The sequence below is a fragment of the Oncorhynchus clarkii genome, chromosome 5 (genome assembly GCF_045791955.1).
Source record: "Oncorhynchus clarkii lewisi isolate Uvic-CL-2024 chromosome 5, UVic_Ocla_1.0, whole genome shotgun sequence".
Lineage (NCBI taxonomy): Eukaryota > Metazoa > Chordata > Actinopteri > Salmoniformes > Salmonidae > Oncorhynchus > Oncorhynchus clarkii.
In genome coordinates, this window is record NC_092151.1 from 4,473,346 (window position 1) to 4,495,132 (window position 21,787).

The window sequence follows — 21,787 nt, forward strand, 5'->3', positions numbered from 1 at the left end:
CTCCAACTCCAAAAAGTTCTGGGACACTGTGAAGTCCATGGAGAACAAGAGCACCTCCTCCCAGCTGCCCACTGCACTGAGGCTAGGTAACACGGTCACCACCGATAAATCCATGATTATCGAAAACTTCAACAAGCATTTCTCAACGGCTGGCCATGCCTTCCGCCTGGCTACTCCAACCTCGGCCAACAGCCCCCCTCCCCCCCCGCAGCTACTCGCCCAAGCCTCTCCAGGTTCTCCTTTACCCAAATCCAGATAGCAGATGTTCTGAAAGAGCTGCAAAACCTGGACCCGTACAAATCAGCTGGGCTTGACAATCTGGACCCTCTATTCCTGAAACTATCCGCCGCCATTGTCGCAACCCCTATTACCAGCCTGTTCAACCTCTCTTTCATATCGTCTGAGATCCCCAAGGATTGGAAAGCTGCCGCAGTCATCCCCCTCTTCAAAGGGGGCGACACCCTGGACCCAAACTGTTACAGACCTATATCCATCCTGCCCTGCCTATCTAAGGTCTTCGAAAGCCAAGTCAACAAACAGGTCACTGACCATCTTGAATCCCACCGTACCTTCTCCGCTGTGCAATCTGGTTTCCGAGCCGGTCACGGGTGTACCTCAGCCACGCTCAAGGTACTAAACGATATCATAACCGCCATCGATAAAAGACAGTACTGTGCAGCCGTCTTCATAGACCTTGCCAAGGCTTTCGACTCTGTCAATCACCGTATTCTTATCGGCAGACTCAGTAGCCTCGGTTTTTCGGATGACTGCCTTGCCTGGTTCACCAATTACTTTGCAGACAGAGTTCAGTGTGTCAAATCGGAGGGCATGCTGTCCGGTCCTCTGGCAGTCTCTATGGGGGTGCCACAGGGTTCAATTCTCGGGCCGACTCTTTTCTCTGTATATATCAATGATGTTTCTCATGCTGCGGGCGATTCCCTGATCCACCTCTACGCAGACGACACCATTCTATATACTTCCGGCCCGTCCTTGGACACTGTGCTATCTAACCTCCAAACGAGCTTCAATGCCATACAGCACTCCTTCCGTGGCCTCCAACTGCTCTTAAACGCTAGTAAAACCAAATGCATGCTTTTCAACCGTTCGCTGCCTGCACCCGCACGCCTGACCAGCATCACCACCCTGGATGGTTCCGACCTTGAATATGTGGACATCTATAAGTACCTAGGTGTCTGGCTAGACTCTAAACTCTCCTTCCAGACCCATATCAAACATCTCCAATCGAAAATCAAATCAAGAGTCGGCTTTCTATTCCGCAACAAAGCCTCCTTCACTCACGCCGCCAAACTTACCCTAGTAAAACTGACTATCCTACCGATCCTCGACTTCGGCGATGCCATCTACAAAATTGCTTCCAACACTCTACTCAGCAAACTGGATGCAGTTTATCACAGTGCCATCCGTTTTGTCACTAAAGCACCTTATACCACCCACCACTGCGACTTGTATGCTCTAGTCGGCTGGCCCTCGCTACATATTCGTCGCCAGACCCACTGGCTCCAGGTCATCTACAAGTCCATGCTAGGTAAAGCTCCGCCTTATCTCAGTTCACTGGTTACGATGGCAACACCCATCCGTAGCACGCGCTCCAGCAGGTGTATCTCACTGATCATCCCTAAAGCCAACACCTCATTTGGCCGCCTTTCGTTCCAGTTCTCTGCTGCCTGTGACTGGAACGAATTGCAAAAATCGCTGAAGTTGGAGACTTTTATCTCCCTCACCAACTTCAAACATCTGCTATCTGAGCAGCTAACCGATCGCTGCAGCTGTACATAGTCTATTGGTAAATAGCCCACCCATTTTCACCTACCTCATCCCCATACTGTTTTTATTTATTTATTTTTCTGCTCTTTTGCACACCAATATCTCTACCTGTACATAACCATCTGATCATTTATCACTCCAGTGTTAATCTGCATAATTGTAATTATTTGCCTACCTTCTCATGCCTTTTGCACACAATGTATATATAGACTCCCCTTTTTCTACTGTGTTATTGACTTGTTAATTGTTTACTCCATGTGTAACTCTGTGTTGTCTGTTCACACTGCTATGCCTTATCTTGGCCAGGTCGCAGTTGCAAATGAGAACTTGTTCTCAACTAGCCTACCTGGTTAAATAAAGGTGAAATAAAATAAATAAAAAAATAACCCTATACAGTCTGAGTAACCCTAACCCTATCCAGTCTGACTAACCCTATCCAGTCTGAGTAACCCTAACCCTGTCCAGTTTGACTAACCCTATCCAGTTTGACTAACACTAACCCTATCCAGTCTGACTAACCCTATCCAGTCTGACTAACCCTATCCAGTCTGACTAACCCTATCCAGTTTGACTAACCGTATCCAGTCTGAGAAACCCTATCCAGTCTGAGTAACCCTATCCAGTCTGAGTAACCCTATCCAGTCTGAGAAACCCTATCCAGACTGAGTAACCCTTTTCCAGTCTGAGTAACACTAACCCTATCCAGTCTGACTAACCCTATCCTGTCTGACTAACCCTATCCAGTCTGAGTAACCCTTTCCAGTCTGAGTAACACTAACCCTATCCAGTCTGAGTAACCCTATCCAGTCTGAGTAACCCTATCCAGTCTGAGTAATACTAACCCTATCCAGTCTGAGTAACATTAACCCTATCCAGTCTGAGTAACCCTATCCAGTCTGAGTAATACTAACCTTATCCAGTCTGAGTAACATTAACCCTATCCAGTCTGACTAACCCTATCCAGTCTGAGTAACCCTATCCAGTCTGAGTAACCCTATCCAGTCTGACTAACCCTATCCAGTCTGAGAAACCCGATCCAGTCTGAGAAAGCCTAACACGATCCAGTCTGAGAAACCCTAACACGATCCAGTCTGAGAAACCCTAACACGATCCAGTCTGAGAAACCCTAACACGATCCAGTCTGAGAAACCCTATCCAGTCTGAGAAACCCTATCCAGTCTGAGTAACCCTATCCAGTCTGAGAAACCCGATCCAGTCTGAGAAAGCCTAACACGATCCAGTCTGAGAAACCCTAACACGATCCAGTCTGAGAAACCCTAACCCGATCCAGTCTGAGAAACCCTAACACGATCCAGTCTGAGAAACCCTAACACTATCCAGCCTGAGTCATGTATATGATAACAAGCTGCACACACACACATGCCCGCTGTAATCTGTAATCATACTTGAGAGTGTTGGCAGAACGTCGCCAGGGATCGGCGGGGCTCGCTGGTATGACAGCGTGCTCACTGACCCACTGCAATGCCTGCTGGGATGAATTAGGAGGAAACCGGTGGCTTCTGTCTGTCCTTCTGATTAGGAGCAGATGGTTGAGCCTGTTGCCTTCCAGCATGATAGAGGTCAGAGTTCACTGATGAAGCACAGACCCTCCGTGTATTGTACCTGGTTCTCAATGGACAGGCAGGAGCAGTGTGAAACAGAGGCTGTGTCCCAGATGGCACCCTATTCCCTATGCAGTGCATTACATTGGAACGTCCAGTTGGCGCACATATTGTCCATACTGCCTGGGCTCTGGTTAAAAGTAGTGCACTACATAGGGAATAGTGTGCAACTGTGCCCTAGGTGTGCAGTAATTATACTAGCTGGATGTCCAGCTGAGCAGTGGACGAGTCATTTATCCTGTCCCAGAGACGGGACTGCTCAGGTGTTGTGGGACTGAGACTAATCTCCTTTGTCTGCCTGTGTTCTTTAGTTCTACTTAACATTCTTAGAATATTCCTAGATGTTCTGGATTGTGTTCATGTTCCTAGATGTTCTGGATTGTGTTCATGTTCCTAGATGTTCCGGATTGTGTTCATGTTCCTAGATGTTCTGGATTGTGTTCATGTTCCTAGATGTTCCGGATTGTGTTCATGTTCCGGATTGTGTTCATGTTCCTAGATGTTCTGGATTGTGTTCATGTTCCTAGATGTTCTGGATTGTGTTCATGTTCCTAGATGTACTGGATTGCGTTCATGTTCCTAGATGTTCCGGATTGTGTTCATGTTCCGGATTGTGTTCATGTTCCTAGATGTTCTGGATTGTGTTCATGTTCCTAGATGTTCTGGATTGTGTTCATGTTCGTAGATGTCCCGGATTGTGTACATGTTCCTAGATGTTCTGGATTGTGTTCATGTTCCTAGATGTTCTGGATTGTGTTCATGTTCCTAGATGTTCCGGATTGTGTACATGTTCCTAGATGTTCTGGATTGTGTTAATGTTCCTAGATGTTCTGGATTGTGTTCATGTTCCTAGATGTTCTGGATTGTGTTCATGTTCCTAGATGTTCTGGATTGTGTTCATGTTCCTAGATGTTCCGGATTGTGTACATGTTCCTAGATGTTCTGGATTGTGTTCATGTTCCTAGATGTTCCGGATTGTGTACACGTTCCTAGATGTTCTGGATTGTGTTCATGTTCCTAGATGTTCCGGATTGTGTACATGTTCCTAGATGTTCTGGATTGTGTTCATGTTCCTAGATGTTCCGGATTGTGTACACGTTCCTAGATGTTCTGGATTGTGTTCATGTTCCTAGATGTTCTGGATTGTGTTCATGTTCCTAGATGTTCTGGATTGTGTTCCTGATCTACTATCGTTAGCCTACCTAGTTACTTATTAAACAATCCAATACATCTGCCCCACTCCTAGAAGGGTGGGGCAGATTGTCCGGTCTATTTTTATCCTAACCCAGTCTGAAAGATCGCATGTGTGCAATCTGTGTTTCTCTTCGCCTGGGAACGTTGGGATTCCATCTTGAAAGTCATCTGAAAAGCATCTTAATGAATAGGAGATAATACTGTTGAAATAACCCTAATATAGCAGATGAGCATCGACGCGGAACCCGACTGGAATTGAAGTCTAGCGTCAGCGTCATTAACCAATGTCTGTGTCCCAAAATATATATTCCTTTTGACTAGGGCTCTGGTCTAAAGTAGTGCACTATATATAGAGAATAGGGCTCTGGTCTAAAGTAGTGCACTATATATAGGGAATAGGGCTCTGGTCTAAAGTAGTACACTATATAGGGAATAGGGCTCTGGTCTAAAGTAGTGCACTATATATAGGGAATAGGGCTCTGGTCTAAAGTAGTGCACTATATATACGGAATAGGGCTCTGGTCTGAAGTAGTGCACTATATAGAGGGAATAGGGCTCTGGTCTAAAGTAGTGCACTATATATAGGGAATAGGGCTCTGGTCTGAAGTAGTACACTATATAGGGAATAGGGCTCTGGTCTAAAGTAGTGCACTATATAGGGAATAGGGATCTGGTCTAAAGTAGTGCACTATGTAGGGAATAGGGCTCTGGTCTAAAGTAGTGCACTATATAGGGAATAGGGCTCTGGTCTAAAGTAGTGCACTATATAGGGACTAGGGCTCTGGTCTAAAGTAGTGCACTATATAGGGACTAGGGCTCTGGTCTAAAGTAGTGCACTATGTTCAGAATAGGGTGCCATTTGGGACATGTACAGTGTGTTACCAGGACGATGGGTCTGAGGCACTCTCACACATTATCTGATATTTCTGCTGTAATAGCTAGTGTTGAGATATATATATATATATACACAGTACCAGTCAACAGTTTGGACACACCTACTCATTCCAGGGTTATTCTTTAGTTTTACTATTTTATACATTGTAGAATAACAGTGAAGACATCAAAACTATGAAATAACACATATGGAATCATGTAGTAACCAAAAAAGTGTGAAACAAATCAAAATATATTTTCTATTTGAGATTCTTCAAAGTAGCCACCCTTTACCTTGATGTCAGCTTTGCACACTCTTGGCATTCTCTCAACCAGCTTCATGAGGTAGTCACCTGGAATGCATTTCAATTAACAGGTGTGCCTTGAGAAAAGTTAATTTGTGGAATTTATTTCCTTCTCAATGCATTTGAGCCAATTAGTTGTGTCGTGACAAGGTAGGGGTGGTATACAGAAGATATCCCTATTTAGTAAAATACCAGCTCAAATAAGCAAAGAGAAACGACAGTACATCATTACTTTAAGACATGAACTTCTAAAGTTTCTTCAAGTGCAGTCGCAAAATACCATCAAGCGCTGTGATGAAACTGGCTCTCATGAGGACCGCCACAGGAAAAGGAAGACTCAGAGTCTTCTACAATGTAGAATAAAATAAAGTTAAACCCTTGAATGAAAGTGTACTACTTTAGACCAGGGCCCTATTCCCTATATATAGTGCACTACTTTAGACCAGAGCCCTATTCCCTATATAGTGCACTACTTTAGACCAGAGCCCTATTCCCTCTATATAGTGCACTACTTTAGACCAGAGCCCTATTCCCTATATAGTGCACTACTTTAGACCAGAGCCCTATTCCCTATATAGTGCACTACTTTAGACCAGAGCCCTATTCCCTATATAGTGCACTACTTTAGACCAGAGCCCTATTCCCTATATAGTGCACTACTTTAGACCAGAGCCCTATTCCCTATATAGTGCACTACTTTAGACCAGAGCCCTATTCCCTATATAGTGCACTACTTTAGACCAGAGCCCTATTCCCTATATAGTGCACTACTTTAGACCAGAGCCCTATTCCCTATATAGTGCACTACTTTAGACCAGAGCCCTATTCCCTATATAGTGCACTACTTTAGACCAGAGCCCTATTCCCTATATAGTGCACTACTTTAGACCAGAGCCCTATTCCCTATATAGTGCACTACTTTAGACCAGAGCCCTATTCCCTATATAGTGCACTACTTTAGACCAGAGCCCTATTCCCTATATAGTGCACTACTTTAGACCAGAGCCCTATTCCCTATATAGTGCACTACTTTAGACCAGAGCCCTATTCCCTATATAGTGCACTACTTTAGACCAGAGCCCTATTCCCTATATAGTGCACTACTTTAGACCAGAGCCCTATTCCCTATATATAGTGCACTACTTTAGACCAGAGCCCTATTCCCTATATATAGTGCACTACTTTAGACCAGAGCCCTATTCCCTATATTGTGGTACTACTTCAGACCAGGGCCCTATTCCCTATATTGTGGTACTACTTCAGACCAGAGCCCTATTCCCTATATATAGTGCACTACTTTAGACCAGAGCCCTATTCCCTATATATAGTGCACTACTTTAGACCAGAGCCCTATTCCCTATATATAGTGCACTACTTTAGACCAGAGGCCTATTCCCTATATAGTACACTACTTTAGACCAGAGCCCTATTCCCTATATAGTGGTACTACTTCAGACCAGGGCCCTATTCCCTACATTGTGGTACTACTTCAGACCAGAGCCCTATTCCCTATATATAGTGCACTACTTTAGACCAGAGCCCTATTCCCTATATATAGTGCACTACTTTAGACCAGAGCCCTATTCCCTCTATATAGTGCACTACTTTAGACCAGAGCCCTATTCCCTATATAGTGGTACTACTTCAGACCAGAGCCCTATTCCCTATATATAGTGCACTACTTTAGACCAGAGCCCTATTCCCTCTATATAGTGCACTACTTTAGACCAGAGCCCTATTCCCTCTATATAGTGCACTACTTCCAAAATGTTGAATGATATTGTATATGTAGACACACACACATACGTTTCGTACCGTGTAGGCCATTCTGTTTGAGTAGCTGATAGACGGACCTCGTAGCCTGAGGGTCTAATGACGAGGTTTGTTGTATTAACCCTAATGGAATACAGTCTACACTCTATGGCGGCCTCTCAAATGACCCTCTGGGCCCCTGGTTGAAAGTAGTGCACTATAGAGACTAGAGCTGTCTTTTGGGATGCAGTCCTTACCTCGGCCCAGAGGAGATGGGTTGTCTACGTCCGCTGGATGAACGCTTGGTAATTAAGTACAGGGGATTTAAAAGCTTGGTAATTAAGTACAGGGGGGGTTAAAAGCATGGTAATTAAGTACAGGGGGGTTAAAAGCTTGGTAATTAAGTACAGGGGAGTTAAAAGCTTGGTAATTAAGTACAGGGGGGTTAAAAGCTTGTTAATTAAGTACAGGGGGTGTTAAAAGCTTGGTAATTAAGTACAGGGGGTGTTAAAAGCTTGGTAATTAAGTACAGGGGGGTTAAACGCTTGGTAATTAAGTACAGGGGGGTTAAAAGCTTGGTAATTAAGTACAGGGGGGTTAAAAGCTTGGTAATTAAGTACAGGGGGGGTTAAAAGCTTGGTAATTAAGTACAGGGGGGTTAAAAGCTTGCTAATTAAGTACAGGGGGTGTTAAAAGCTTGGTAATTAAGTACAGGGGGGTTAAAAGCTTGGTAATTAAGTACAGGGGGGTTAAACGCTTGGTAATTAAGTACAGGGGGGCTAAAAGCTTGGTAATTAAGTACAGGGGGGGTTAAAAGCTAGGTAATTAAGTACAGGGGGTTAAAAGCTTGGTAATTAAGTACAGGGGGGTTAAAAGCTTCAGTATATCTGTCAGTTTCTTTGAGACGGCGGGGCGGTGAAAGTGAACGGAGGGACAGGTTGAATTGATGACATTCTCCATCACCCCGTTATTGTGACCTTGACAGGAGTGGCGTGGAGAAGCCTCGTGTCAGTCTGGGGGCTTGGAGGCAGCACAGTGAATCCATCCTTCACAGTAAACCCCCCCCCCCCCCCCCCCCCATGAACACTCAGAGGGAGCAGGGGACTGATGGCAGCAAGCGCACGCACACACCACACACACACCACACACACCACGCACACACCACACACACACCACACACACACCACACACACCACGCACACACACCACACACACCACACACACCACTTACACACACCACACACACACCACACACACCACACACACACCACACACACACCACACACACCACACACACACCACACACACACCACACACACCACACACACACCACACACACCACACACACACCACACACACCACACACACCACACACACACCACACACACACCACACACACCACACACACCCCACACACACACCCCACACCCACACCCCACACCCCACACACACACCCCACACACACACCACTGTATGGTACCACCAATGGAAATGTGCATAGCTCTCTCAATTTGTCTTATTGCATTGCTGTGGTTGGTATTTTCCGTTTGGGAACAGCTGCTATTTTGAACTGAAAGGAACACACCCACACACACAAACCCACACACACAAGCCCAAACACCCCCACACACACAAACCCACACCCACACACGTACTGTACCGGTACTGTAGGAAACAGGGCTTGGGAACACAGTCTGTCTGTTAGTGCTCCGACTATACTCCCGACACCCACTCTTCTCTAAGTACACTCCAACACCCACTGTTCTCTAAGTACACTCCAACACCCACTGTTCTCTAAGTACACTCCAACACCCACTGTTCTCTAAGTACACTCCAACACCCACTGTTCTCTAAGTACACTCCAACACCCACTGTTCTCTAACTACACTCCAACACCCACTGTTCTCTAAGTACACTCCAACACCCACTGTTCTCTAACTACACTCCAACACCCACTGTTCTCTAACTACACTCCAACACCCACTGTTCTCTAAGTACACTCCAACACCCACTGTTCTCTAACTACACTCCAACACCCACTGTTCTCTAAGTACACTCCAACACCCACTGTTCTCTAAGTACACTCCAACACCCACTGTTCTCTAACTACACTCCAACACCCACTGTTCTCTAAGTACACTCCAACACCCACTGTTCTCTAAGTACACTCCAACACCCACTGTTCTCTAACTACACTCCAACACCCACTGTTCTCTAAGTACACTCCAACACCCACTGTTCTCTAACTACACTCCAACACCCACTGTTCTCTAACTACACTCCAACACCCACTGTTCTCTAACTACACTCCAACACCCACTGTTCTCTAAGTACACTCCAACACCCACTGTTCTCTAAGTACACTCCAACACCCACTGTTCTCTAAGTACACTCCCGACACCCACTGTTCTCTAAGTACACTCCAACACCCACTGTTCTCTAAGTACACTCCCGACACCCACTGTTCTCTAAGTACACTCCAACACCCACTGTTCTCTAACTACACTCCAACACCCACTGTTCTCTAAGTACACTCCAACACCCACTGTTCTCTAAGTACACTCCAACACCCACTGTTCTCTAAGTACACTCCCGACACCCACTGTTCTCTAAGTACACTCCAACACCCACTGTTCTCTAACTACACTCCAACACCCACTGTTCTCTAAGTACACTCCAACACCCACTGTTCTCTAAGTACACTCCCGACACCCACTGTTCTCTAAGTACACTCCAACACCCACTGTTCTCTAAGTACACTCCAACACCCACTGTTCTCTAACTACACTCCAACACCCACTGTTCTCTAACTACACTTCCGACACCCACTGTTCTCTAACTACACTCCAACACCCACTGTTCTCTAACTACACTCCAACACCCACTGTTCTCTAACTACACTCCAACACCCACTGTTCTCTAAGTACACTCCAACACCCACTGTTCTCTAAGTACACTCCAACACCCACTGTTCTCTAAGTACACTCCAACACCCACTGTTCTCTAACTACACTCCAACACCCACTGTTCTCTAAGTACACTCCAACACCCACTGTTCTCTAACTACACTCCAACACCCACTGTTCTCTAACTACACTCCAACACCCACTGTTCTCTAAGTACACTCCAACACCCACTGTTCTCTAACTACACTCCAACACCCACTGTTCTCTAACTACACTTCCGACACCCACTGTTCTCTAAGTACACTCCAACACCCACTGTTCTCTAACTACACTCCAACACCCACTGTTCTCTAAGTACACTCCCGACACCCACTGTTCTCTAACTACACTCCAACACCCACTGTTCTCTAACTACACTCCAACACCCACTGTTCTCTAACTACACTCCGACACCCACTGTTCTCTAACTACACTTCCGACACCCACTGTTCTCTAACTACACTTCCGACACCCACTGTTCTCTAACTACACTTCCGACACCCACTGTTCTCTGTGGAGGTTATATACAGGGAGGTACCGGTACAGAGTCAATGTGCTGGGGCACCGGTTAGTTGAGGTAATATGTACATAGAGTTATTAAAGTGACAATGCATAGATGATAACAACAGAGAGTAGCAGTGGTGTAAAAGAGGGGGGCAATGCAAATAGTCTGGGTAGCCATTTGATTAGCTGTTCAGGAGTCTTATGGCTTGGGGGTAGAAGCTGTTTAGGAGCCTCTTGGACCTACAGCTTACCGTGCGGTAGCAGAGATAACAGTCTATGACTAGGGTGGTTGGAGTCTTTAACAATTTCTAGTGCCTTCCTCTGACACCGCCTGGTATAGAGGTGCTGGATGGCGGGAAGCTTGTCCCCGGTGATGTACTTTGCCGTTCACAATACCCTCTGTAGTGCCTTGCGGTCGGAGGCCGAGCAGTTGCCATACTAGGCAGTGATGCAACCAGTCAGGATGGTGCAGCTGTAGAACCTTTTGAGGATCTGAGGACCCATGCCAAATCTTTTCGGTCTCCTGAGGGGGAATAGGTTTTCTCGTGCCCTCTTCACGACTGTCTTGGTGTGCTTGGCCATGTTAGTTTGTTGGTGATGTGGACACCAAGGAACTTGAAGCTCTCATCCTGCTCCACTGCAGCCCTGTCGATGAGAATGAGATGAGAATGAGCTTGGTCCTCTTTTTCCTGTAGTCCACAATCATCTCCTTTGTCTTGATCACGTTGAGGAAGAGGTTGTTGCCAGGTCTCTGACCTCCTCCCTGTAGGCTTGTTGTCTTGTTGTTGTCGGTGATCAGGCCGACCACTGTATTGTCATTGGCAAACTTAATGATCGTGTTGGAGTCGTGCCTGGCCGTGCAGTCATGAGTGAACAGGGAGTACAGGAGGGGACTGAGCACGCACCCCTGAGGGGCCCCCGTGTTGAGGGTCACCATGGTGGATGTGTTGTTACCTACCCTTACCATCTTGGGGTGGCCCGTCAGGAAGTCCAGGATCCAGTTGCAGAGGGAGGTGTTTAGTCCCAGGTTGCTTAGCTTAGTGATGAGCTTCGTGGGCACTATGGTGTTGAACACTGAGCTGTAGTCAATGAATAGCATTCTCACATAGGTGTTCCTTTTGTCCAGGTGGGAAAGGGCAGTGAGGAGTGCAATAGAGATTGCATCATATGTGGATCTGTTGGGGCGGTATGCAAATTGGAGTGCGTCTAGGGTTTCTGGGATAATGGTGTTGATGTGAGCCATGACCAGCCTTTCAAAGCACTTCATGGCTACAGACGAGAGTGCTATGGGTTGGTAGTCATTTAGCCAGGTTACCTTGGCGTTCTTGGGCTCAGAGACTCTGGTGGTCTGCTTAAAACATGTTAGTATTACAGACTCGGACAGGGAGAGTTTGAAAATGTCAGTGAAGACACTTGCCAGTTGGTCAGTGCGTGCTCTGAGTACACGTCCTGGTAATCTGTCTGGCCCTGCGGCCTTGTGGATGTTGACCTGGTCTTACTCACATCGGCTGCGGAGAGCGTGATCACACAGTCTTCCGGAACAGCTGGTGTTCTCATGCATGTTTCAATCTAATTTGCCTCGATGTAAGCATATAGAAGTAGTTTAGCTCGTCCGGTAGGCTCGTGTCACTGGGAAGTTCTCGGCTGTGCTTCCCTTTGTAGTCTGTAATGCTTTGCAAGCCCTGCCACATCCGACGAGCGTCAGAGCCGGTGTGGTACGACTCGATCTCAGTCCTGTATTGATGCTTTGCCTGTTTGATGGTTTGTAGGATTGCATAGCGGGATTTCTTATAAGCTTCCGGATTAAAGTCCCGCTCCTTGAAAACGGCAGCTCTACCCTTTAGCTCAGTGCGGATGTTGCCTGTAATCCATGGCTTCTGATTGGGGTATGTACGTACGGTCACTGTGGAGACGACGTCATCGAGCCACTTGTTGATGAAGCCAGTGACTGATGTGGTGTACTCCTCAATGCCATTGGAAGAATCCCGGAACATATTCCAGTCTGTGCTAGCAATGCAGTCTGTGCTTCTCCAGAGCTTAGCATCTGCTTCATCTGACAACTTTTTTATAGACCGAGTCACTGGTTCTTCCTGCTTTCATTTTTGCTTGTAAGCAGGCATCAGGAGGATAGAATTATGGTCAGATTTGCCAAATGGAGGGCGAGGGAGAGCTTTGTACGTATCTCTGTGTGTGGAGTAAATGTTGTCCAGAGTTTTTTTTCCCTCTGGTTGCACATTTAACATGCTGATTAGAAATTTGGTAAAACAGATTTAAGTTTCCCTGCATTAAAGTCCCCGGCCACTAGGAGCGCCGCCTCTGGGTGAGTGGTTTCCTGTTTGCTTATGACTTAATACAGCTCATTCAATGCTATCTTAGTGCCTCAGTCTGTGGTGGTTTGTAAACAGCTATGAAGAATACAGATGAAAACTTTCTAGCAAGATAGTGTGGTCTACAGCTTATCATGAGAAACTGTACCTCAGGCAAGCAATAGACTTCCTTAGATATCGTGCACCAGCTGTTATTTACAAAAATACATAGTCCGCCGCCCCTTGTCTTACCAGACGCTGCTGTTCTATCCTGCCGGTCCATCGTATAACCAGCCAGCTGTATGTTGATAGTGTCGTCGTTCAGCCACGACTCCTTGAAGCGTAAGATATTTATAGTAGTAGTATATAGTAGATAGTAGATCGTTTTGAACGTCCCGTTGGTAGTTTATTCTTCTGCGTAGGTCATCGATTTTATTCTCCAAAGACGTTTGCTAGCAGAATGGAAGGAAGTGGGGGGGTTTATTCGATCGCCTACGAATTCTCAGGATCACATCAGCTGTTCACCGCTCAGGACCAGGCAGAGAAGTCCAGACATTAAGTAAGCATAGTACCCTATCTCTAGTTATGCAACTTTAAGCGCTGTATCTCATTCAAAGGGATGTGAGCAGCAAATGAGAGTAATGACTTATGTGCTTGGAACGTGCAAACCATTTCTGTTTTCATTTCCAGAGGGGAGTCAATCAGCCAACTGTCTTACAGTGCACAATTTGTTATTTGAAAAAAATATAGAATTTTCAACATTCTTGTCCAACGATCCTATTTCCTGTCCCTGTTGTAATTCCAGACATTGGTCAGATGCGTCCTCCTCACGGCAGCGTGACTCCCCAGAAGAACAGCAACCTTCTGGTCATCATCGTGGTCTCTGTGGGTGCCGTTACCGTGGTAGTGGTTGTCATAGTAGCGCTGATCTGCACCCGGCGCTCCTCCGCACAACAGAGAAAGTAAGTTGGACCTTCTTCTTCTCCTTTCCTTTTCTCTCATCAGGCCCCATGTTTTCACAACTGTTCCCCCCCTCTTTATAAACTCTCTTTGTTCTAGAGACATGGGAACAGAACAGTTGAACCTCTGAGGAGATATCCCTCAGTTGGGTTGAGTCCCAAATAGCACTCTATTCCCATTAAAGTGCACAATTTTTTTTTTTTGTACACTACAGAAGTAGTGCACTGTTTAGGTAATAGGGAGTCAATTTTGGACACGCTTTTGGACTCTGCAGTTGGCAGTTTGCTAGTAGCTTATCTTCTCTCCTTTCCAACCCTTAGCTCTGGGATGACACTCTGTTAACACCTTATGTAAAGCATTCTGTTTGATATTTACACAGTGCTAGTTATCTGAGAGGAGGGAGGGAGGGAGAGAGAGGGAGGGAGAGGGGGAGGGAGGGGGGAGGGATGGAGGGAGAGAGGGGGAGGGAGAGGGGGAGGGAGAGAGGGAGGGGGGAAGGATGGAGGGAGAGAGAGGGGGAGGGATGGAGAGAGAGAGAGGGAGGGAGGGAGGGAGGGAGGGAGGGAGAGGGAAAGGGGGGAGGGATGGAGGGAGAGAGAGGCAGGGAGGGGGAGGGATGGAGAGAGAGGGAGGGGGGAGGGATGGAGGGAGAGAGATGCAGGGAGGGGGAGGGAGGGAGGGAGAGAGAGGGTGGGAGGGGGGGAGGGAGGGGGGAGCGATGGAGGGAGAGAGAGGGAGGGGGGAGGGATGGATGGAGGGAGAGAGAGGGAGGGATGGAGGGAGGGAGAGAGAGGCAGGAAGGGGGGAGGGAGGGGTTGGGGGGGAGGAAGGGAGAGAGAGAGAGATTCTCTGTCTTGTTCTGTAAGTTGGACTTCTGACAGTACAGATCTTATACACCCTGCTATTAGTGAAGACCTTCTGATACTTTATTCATTAGATCCTTTCAACAAGTGTGGGAGAGAAAGCAAAGCGAAAGTTCAGCTAGTTCGTTAGTGTGTGCGTGTGTGTGTGTGTGTGTGTGTGTGTGTGGTGTTCTTTGGATTGCAACTCAGCATTCTTTGTCCTCCAAACCCGACGAGTTGAGATTTTACCAAAAAGTTATATTTTGGTTTCATCTGACCATGTGACATTCTCCCAATCTTCTTCTGGATCATCCAAATGCTCTCTATCTAACTTCAGACGGGCCTGGACATGTACTGGCTTAAGCAGGGGGACACGTCTGGCACTGCAGGATTTGAGTCCCTAGCGGCGTAGTGTGTTACTGATGGTAGGCTTTGTTACTTTGGTCCCAGCTCTCTGCAGGTCATTTACTAGGTCCCCCCGTGTGGTTCTGAGATTTTTGCTCACCGTTCTTGTGATCATTTTGACCCCACGGGGTGAGATCTTGCGTGGAGCCCCAGATCGAGGGAGATTATCAGTGGTCTTGTATGTCTTCCATTTCCTAATAATTGCTCCCACAGGTGATTTCTTCAAACCAAGCTGCTTACCTATTGCAGATTCAGTCTTCCCAGCCTGGTGAAGGTCTACAATTTTGTTTCTGGTGTCCTTTGACAGCTCTTTGGTCTTGGCCATAGTGGAGTTTGGAGTGTGACTGTTTGATGTTGTGGACAAGTGTCTTTTATACTGATAACAAGTTCAAACAGGTGCCATTAATACAGGTAACGAGTGGAGGACAGAGGAGCCTCTTAAAGAAGAAGTTACAGGTCTGTGAGAGCCAGAAATCTTGCTTGTTTGTAGGTGACCAAATACTTATTTTCCACCATAATTTGCTAAATAATTCATAAAAAATCCTACAATGTGATTTTCTGGAGAAAAAAAAATATCATTTTGTCTGTCATAGTTGAAGTGTACCTATGATGAAAATTACAGGCCTCTCTCATCTTTTTAAGTGGGAGAACTTGCACAATTGGTGGCTGACTAAAAACTTTTTTGCCCCACTGTATAATAATAATAGATAATCAAGTCTAGACCCGATTTCTCCAAATGCTTTTCCTCTAACGTGTTTTATTGTTATACTTTTATATGAACCCTGAATTTAATTATACCTCTTCTCTTTTACAGAAAGTGAAAAGATCAATTAATAGCGACAGAGTGACACATTGTATCAGATTACTTCCCAAGCAACGTCACGTTTCTCTGAGTCCTCGACTTTAGAAGGTCGTAAGCTCAGCTTCTGAACGTCATAGAGACTAACCAAATATATTCCCATGTACATCAGAGTATTTTATTTCCCATGTACATCAGAGTATATTATTTCCCATGTACATCAGAGTATTGTATTTCCCATGTACATCAGAGTATTTTATTTCCCATGTACATCAGTCACGTCTTCTTCTGGCATTTTACCGCTTGTTTCTAGCCTAAAGCATCGCGGATTTATGCATAGTTTTTGATCGGTATAATCAATCGCGAAACAATCGTGGCTTGCCACCTAGGTTGGGAACGCCTACTCTAAAGTACCCTCCTCGCCCAGAGCCCTGTCCTGTTCCCTAAAGTAAACTCCCTCTCTCCCTCCCTCTATGTCTCATGGGTCCATCTAACCTCTCTATCACGTCTCCCTCTCTCTTTTGTCTCTCTTTCTTACACTCTCTAAGCTTTCTCTCTCTCTCCCCCTCCTTTCTCACATCCTTTTATCACTTCTATCTTTGTCTTTCTCTCTTTCTAACTCTCTCCCTCCTTTCTCATATCCTTTTATCACTTCTATCTTTGTCTTTCTCTCTTTCTAACTCTCTCCCTCTCCCTCCCGTCTGTAGGAAGCGTGCCACCCACAGTACAGGGAAGAGAAAAGGTAGTCAGAAGGACCTGAGACCTCCAGACCTGTGGATCCATCATGAGGAGATGGAACTGAAGAACATGGAGAAGCCTGCCAGCGCCGCCCCCTCCGGACGCGATTCGCCCATCCAGGGTTCTATCCAGGATATCAGGTCTCAGTCTGTCAGTCACAGCCAATCAGAGAGCCAGATGGGCAGTAAGAGCAGCCACTCAGGTAAGACCAGGCAGAATGTTAGTGATGGTAAAGACAGAGTGTTTTTGGAATATGTCTTGACACCAATAGACACCAATAATAGATGGTAAATAGTTATGTTGTCAACTCTTTGAAAACGTTTATGTTTCCTGCCAGTCGGTAGTTGTGCGGTCCATCAACAAAACAATACATTCTCGATTGTTTTTAAAAGAAAAATGCATCAGAAAAGGGAGAAGAAGGATAGAATACACTGTCTCTGAGGGGGAAATTGTCACCTTCTGTTATCATCATTCTCTCTTTAAAAGTATCTCTTCACATTGAAGGTGGCTGTTTCTCTGTGATGTTGTTCATAATATCTCTGTTCATAATATCTCTGTTCATAATATCTCTGTTCATAATATCTCTGTTCATAATATGTCTGTTCATAATATCTCTGTTCATAATATGTCTGTTCATAATATGTCTGTTCATAAAATCGCTGTTCATAATATCTCTGTTCATAATATCTCTGTTCATAACATCTCTGTTCATAATATCTCTGTTCATAATATCTCTGTTCATAATATGTCTGTTCATAAAATCGCTGTTCATAATATCTCTGTTCATAATATCTCTGTTCATAAAATCGCTGTTCATAATATCTCTGTTCATAATATCTCTGTTCATAATATGTCTGTTCATAAAATCGCTGTTCATAATATCTCTGTTCATAAAATCGCTGTTCATAATATCTCTGTTCATAATATCTCTGTTCATAATATCTCTGTTCATAATATCTCTGTTCATAAAATCGCTGTTCATAATATCTCTGTTCATAATATCTCTGTTCATAATATGTCTGTTCATAAAATCGCTGTTCATAATATCTCTGTTCATAATATCGCTGTTCATAAAATCGCTGTTCATAATATCTCTGTTCATAATATCTCTGTTCATAATATCTCTGTTCATAATATCTCTGTTCATACTATCTCTGTTCATAATATCTCTGTTCATAACATGTCTGTGATGAAAATGCAGAAGGTTTAATCGATTTGATTTCTTATCCAGATATAGAGGACTTTAGTGTTATAGTTAACAAGGCAGTAAAGGCAATAATAGTCTAAATCTGTTCTGAATACAAATGCATTTGTTTATTTTCCTCACTTGGGTTGCCGAGGGAGGCTACTAAACTCATACTCCACAGACCAGGGGTCGGCAAACCCGTGGCTCCTGAGCTTTACGCAGCTCTTCACCCTCCCCCCTCGCGACTTCCTGGTTATTTTTTAGATCCCCCCCCCCCTCCCATAAAAATATATTATTAATTGTATCCGTTTTGCGCTGTTTGCTGGAGGTGATTCAGCTGCCTTGGGCGCCGGATAGTCAAAGCGTTTCTCATTTAGAACCATTTAATTTCATGTGCCTGAAAGTACAAACTCCGCCTGAGTGCTCCGCCTCTCCCTGAGTGCAAATCAAGTGCACCTATGGGCCCACTGCAGGGCCAATCAGATCACTGTGTCTGCAGCTTCCACCAGCCCACATGGGAAGTTGACGCTTTTGTGAGATTTAAAAACGTATCGCTAGGGAACAACTGTCAACAAATACAGTCGAGAGCTGCTGTTTTTACGAGTGAATTCATGTTTAAGATTTTATTCACCACTGTCAACCCTTTTTATGAGCCACAAACTCCTTATCCCAGCCTATCCACTTCCCAACAGAGTGTTATTATAATAGTGTCCTTTTTTAATAAATATCAAAGAATATGTTCACGTTCTCTTGTAATAGGAGCAGCAGCTTGAATAGGTGCATGAGGCTGAAGTAATGAAGAGCCACTAGAGTTTCTCCGTCATCTGGAAGACAGTGTCCCCCTTTTTTAAAGTTTTTTTGGTCGAACCAGAGGGAGGAGGAAGAGCTGAGGGATGATGAGAAGGAGCCTCTCTGCAACGAAAAACAAATATGTAACATCTCTGCTGTAGCCTACTGTTTGTTCACTTTAATTCTCCCCTCTCATCTTCACCCAATACTAGATTCTGTGGTAATTGGAGCCGACTGCTATCTGGGGTGTTGAATATCAGATATTGACTCTATTCGGCATGAAAATGGCTCACATTTAGTCTTTTTGTGCGGCATCCCTCAAAAAAAACTTGTTCTTGTTATTATTTTTTTGTTTAGTTTTTTTAACCAAAATTATTTCAAGTCATAAAGGTTGCCGACCCCTAAAGGTTGCCGACCCCTAAAGGTTGCCGACCCCTGAAGGTTGCCGACCCCTGAAGGTTGCCGACCCCTAAAGGTTGCCGACCCCTGAAGGTTGCCGACCCCTGAAGGTTGCCGACCCCTGAAGGTTGCCGACCCCTGAAGGTTGCCGACCCCTAAAGGTTGCCGACCCCTGAAGGTTGCCGACCCCTGAAGGTTGCCGACCCGACCCCTGAAGGTTGCCGACCCCTGAAGGTTGCCGACCGCTAAAGGTTGCAGACCCCTGAAGGTTGCCGACCCGACCCCTGAAGGTTGCCGACCCCTGAAGGTTGCCGACCCCTAAAGGTTGCCGACCCCTGAAGGTTGCCGACCCGACCCCTGAAGGTTGCCGACCCCTGAAGGTTGCCGACCCCTAAAGGTTGCCGACCCCTGAAGGTTGCCGACCCGACCCCTGAAGGTTGCCGACCCAACCCCTAAAGGTTGCCGACCCCTGAAGGTTGCCGACCCCTAAAGGTTGCAGACCCCTGAAGGTTGCCGACCCCTGAAGGTTGCCGACCCCTGAAGATTGCCGACCCCTGAAGGTTGCCGACCCGACCCCTGAAGGTTGCCGACCCCTAAAGGTTGCCTACCCCTGAAGGTTGCCGACCCCTAAAGGTTGCCGACCCCTGAAGGTTGCCGACCCCTGAAGGTTGCCGACCCGACCCCTGAAGGTTGCCGACCCCGAAAGGTTGCCGACCCCTAAAGGTTGCCGAGCCCAGAAGGTTGCCGACCCCAGAAGGTTGCCGACCCCTGAAGGTTGCCGACCCCTGAAGGTTGCCGACCCCTAAAGGTTGCCGACCCCTAAAGGTTGCCGACCCCTGCCTAGACACTGCTCGTCATTGGTTCAACTCCTTCTTCTTCTTTTTTTCCCCCTGTATCTGTTCATTTAGACAGGTGGAATCCCAATGAAAAAATAGAATCTTATTTACAAGGGATTCCTGAGTACATTAATAAAATGTCAACAAAACTTTAAAAATAGACAATACATACAATAATGATTTTCCTTCCAGGTGGAGACAACGATGAGGCTTCCAGCTGCATCTCAACGTTAGAGCGCTCTCTAGCTGACAGGAGGGCGACACGTACCAAGCTGTTGATCCCCATGGACTCTCAGCCTAGCAACACCAGTAAGTTAACAACACACACTGACCACTAGCACGCGTTAGTCAATCACGATCAGCCGGAATCCATCTCACAGAGAAAGAGAGAGAGAGAGAGAGAGACTCCACTAAGCTCAGATCAGAGATGTGGCTGGCAGGATGCAGACTCCTGAGATGACATGCCCTCTAACGGGAAGGTAGACTCATCTCCTGGATCAGTTATTACTGAACAAACAGTCTAATCTGGATTGTAGACTGAACATAGACAGTCTAATCTGGATTGTAGACTGAACATAGACAGTCTATCCTGGATTGTAGACTGAACATAGACAGTCTAATCTGGATTGTAGACTGAACATAGACAGTCTAATCTGGATTGTAGACTGAACATAGACAGACAGTCTAATCTGGATTGTAGAATGAACATAGACAGTCTAATCTGGATTGTAGACTGAACATAGACAGTCTAATCTGGATTGTAGAATGAACATAGACAGTCTAATCTGGATTGTAGACTGAACATAGACAGACAGTCTAATCTGGATTGTAGAATTAACGTAGACAGTCTAATCTGGATTGTAGACTGAACATAGACAGTCTAATCTGGATTGTGGAATGAACATAGACAGTCTAATCTGGATTGTAGACTGAACATAGACAGACAGTCTAATCTGGATTGTAGACTGAACATAGACAGTCTATCCTGGATTGTAGACTGAACATAGACAGTCTAATCTGGATTGTAGACTGAACATAGACAGTCTAATCTGGATTGTAGACTGAACATAGACAATCTAATCTGGATTGTAAACTGAGCAGGTCTGGAGGGAGGCTACGGTTGTTGGATTCTGATTGGTTGAACCCTATTACTGGTTGAACGTGATTGGTCTCTCCGACCACACTGTCCATTTCTGAGCACCCATCAGACAGCGCGTTCCCATCCGGCACAACGACTAGCATCCTGAAAAGTGACATGGGACTCACTATGTCTACAGGGTACATACCCATTGTGTTATACCTGAGACCCTAGTGGGCATGCTCAGTAGTTACCTACCTGAACCCTAGTGGGCATGCTCAGTAGTTACCTACCTGGACCCTAGTGGGCATGCTCAGTAGTTACCTATCTGAACCCTAGTGGGCATGCTCAGTAGTTACCTACCTGGAACCTAGTGGGCATGCTCAGTAGTTACCTACCTGGACCCTAGTGGGCATGCTCAGTAGTTACCTACCTGGACCCTAGTGGGCATGCTCAGTAGTTACCTACC

The 21,787-nt window shown here is 45.8% G+C and overlaps 1 protein-coding gene across 1 annotated transcript in view; it reads left to right on the forward strand.

Moving 5' to 3' along the window:
• LOC139409827 (netrin receptor DCC-like) overlaps positions 1-21,787 on the forward strand; it is a 567,888-nt gene that overhangs the window by 495,666 nt on the left and 50,435 nt on the right. Inside the window, exons 24-26 of the mRNA XM_071155214.1 lie at positions 14,092-14,248; positions 17,000-17,232; positions 20,433-20,549. Of these exons, the coding sequence (XP_071011315.1) occupies positions 14,092-14,248; positions 17,000-17,232; positions 20,433-20,549 (507 nt within the window). The remainder of the gene's footprint in view (positions 1-14,091; positions 14,249-16,999; positions 17,233-20,432; positions 20,550-21,787) is intronic.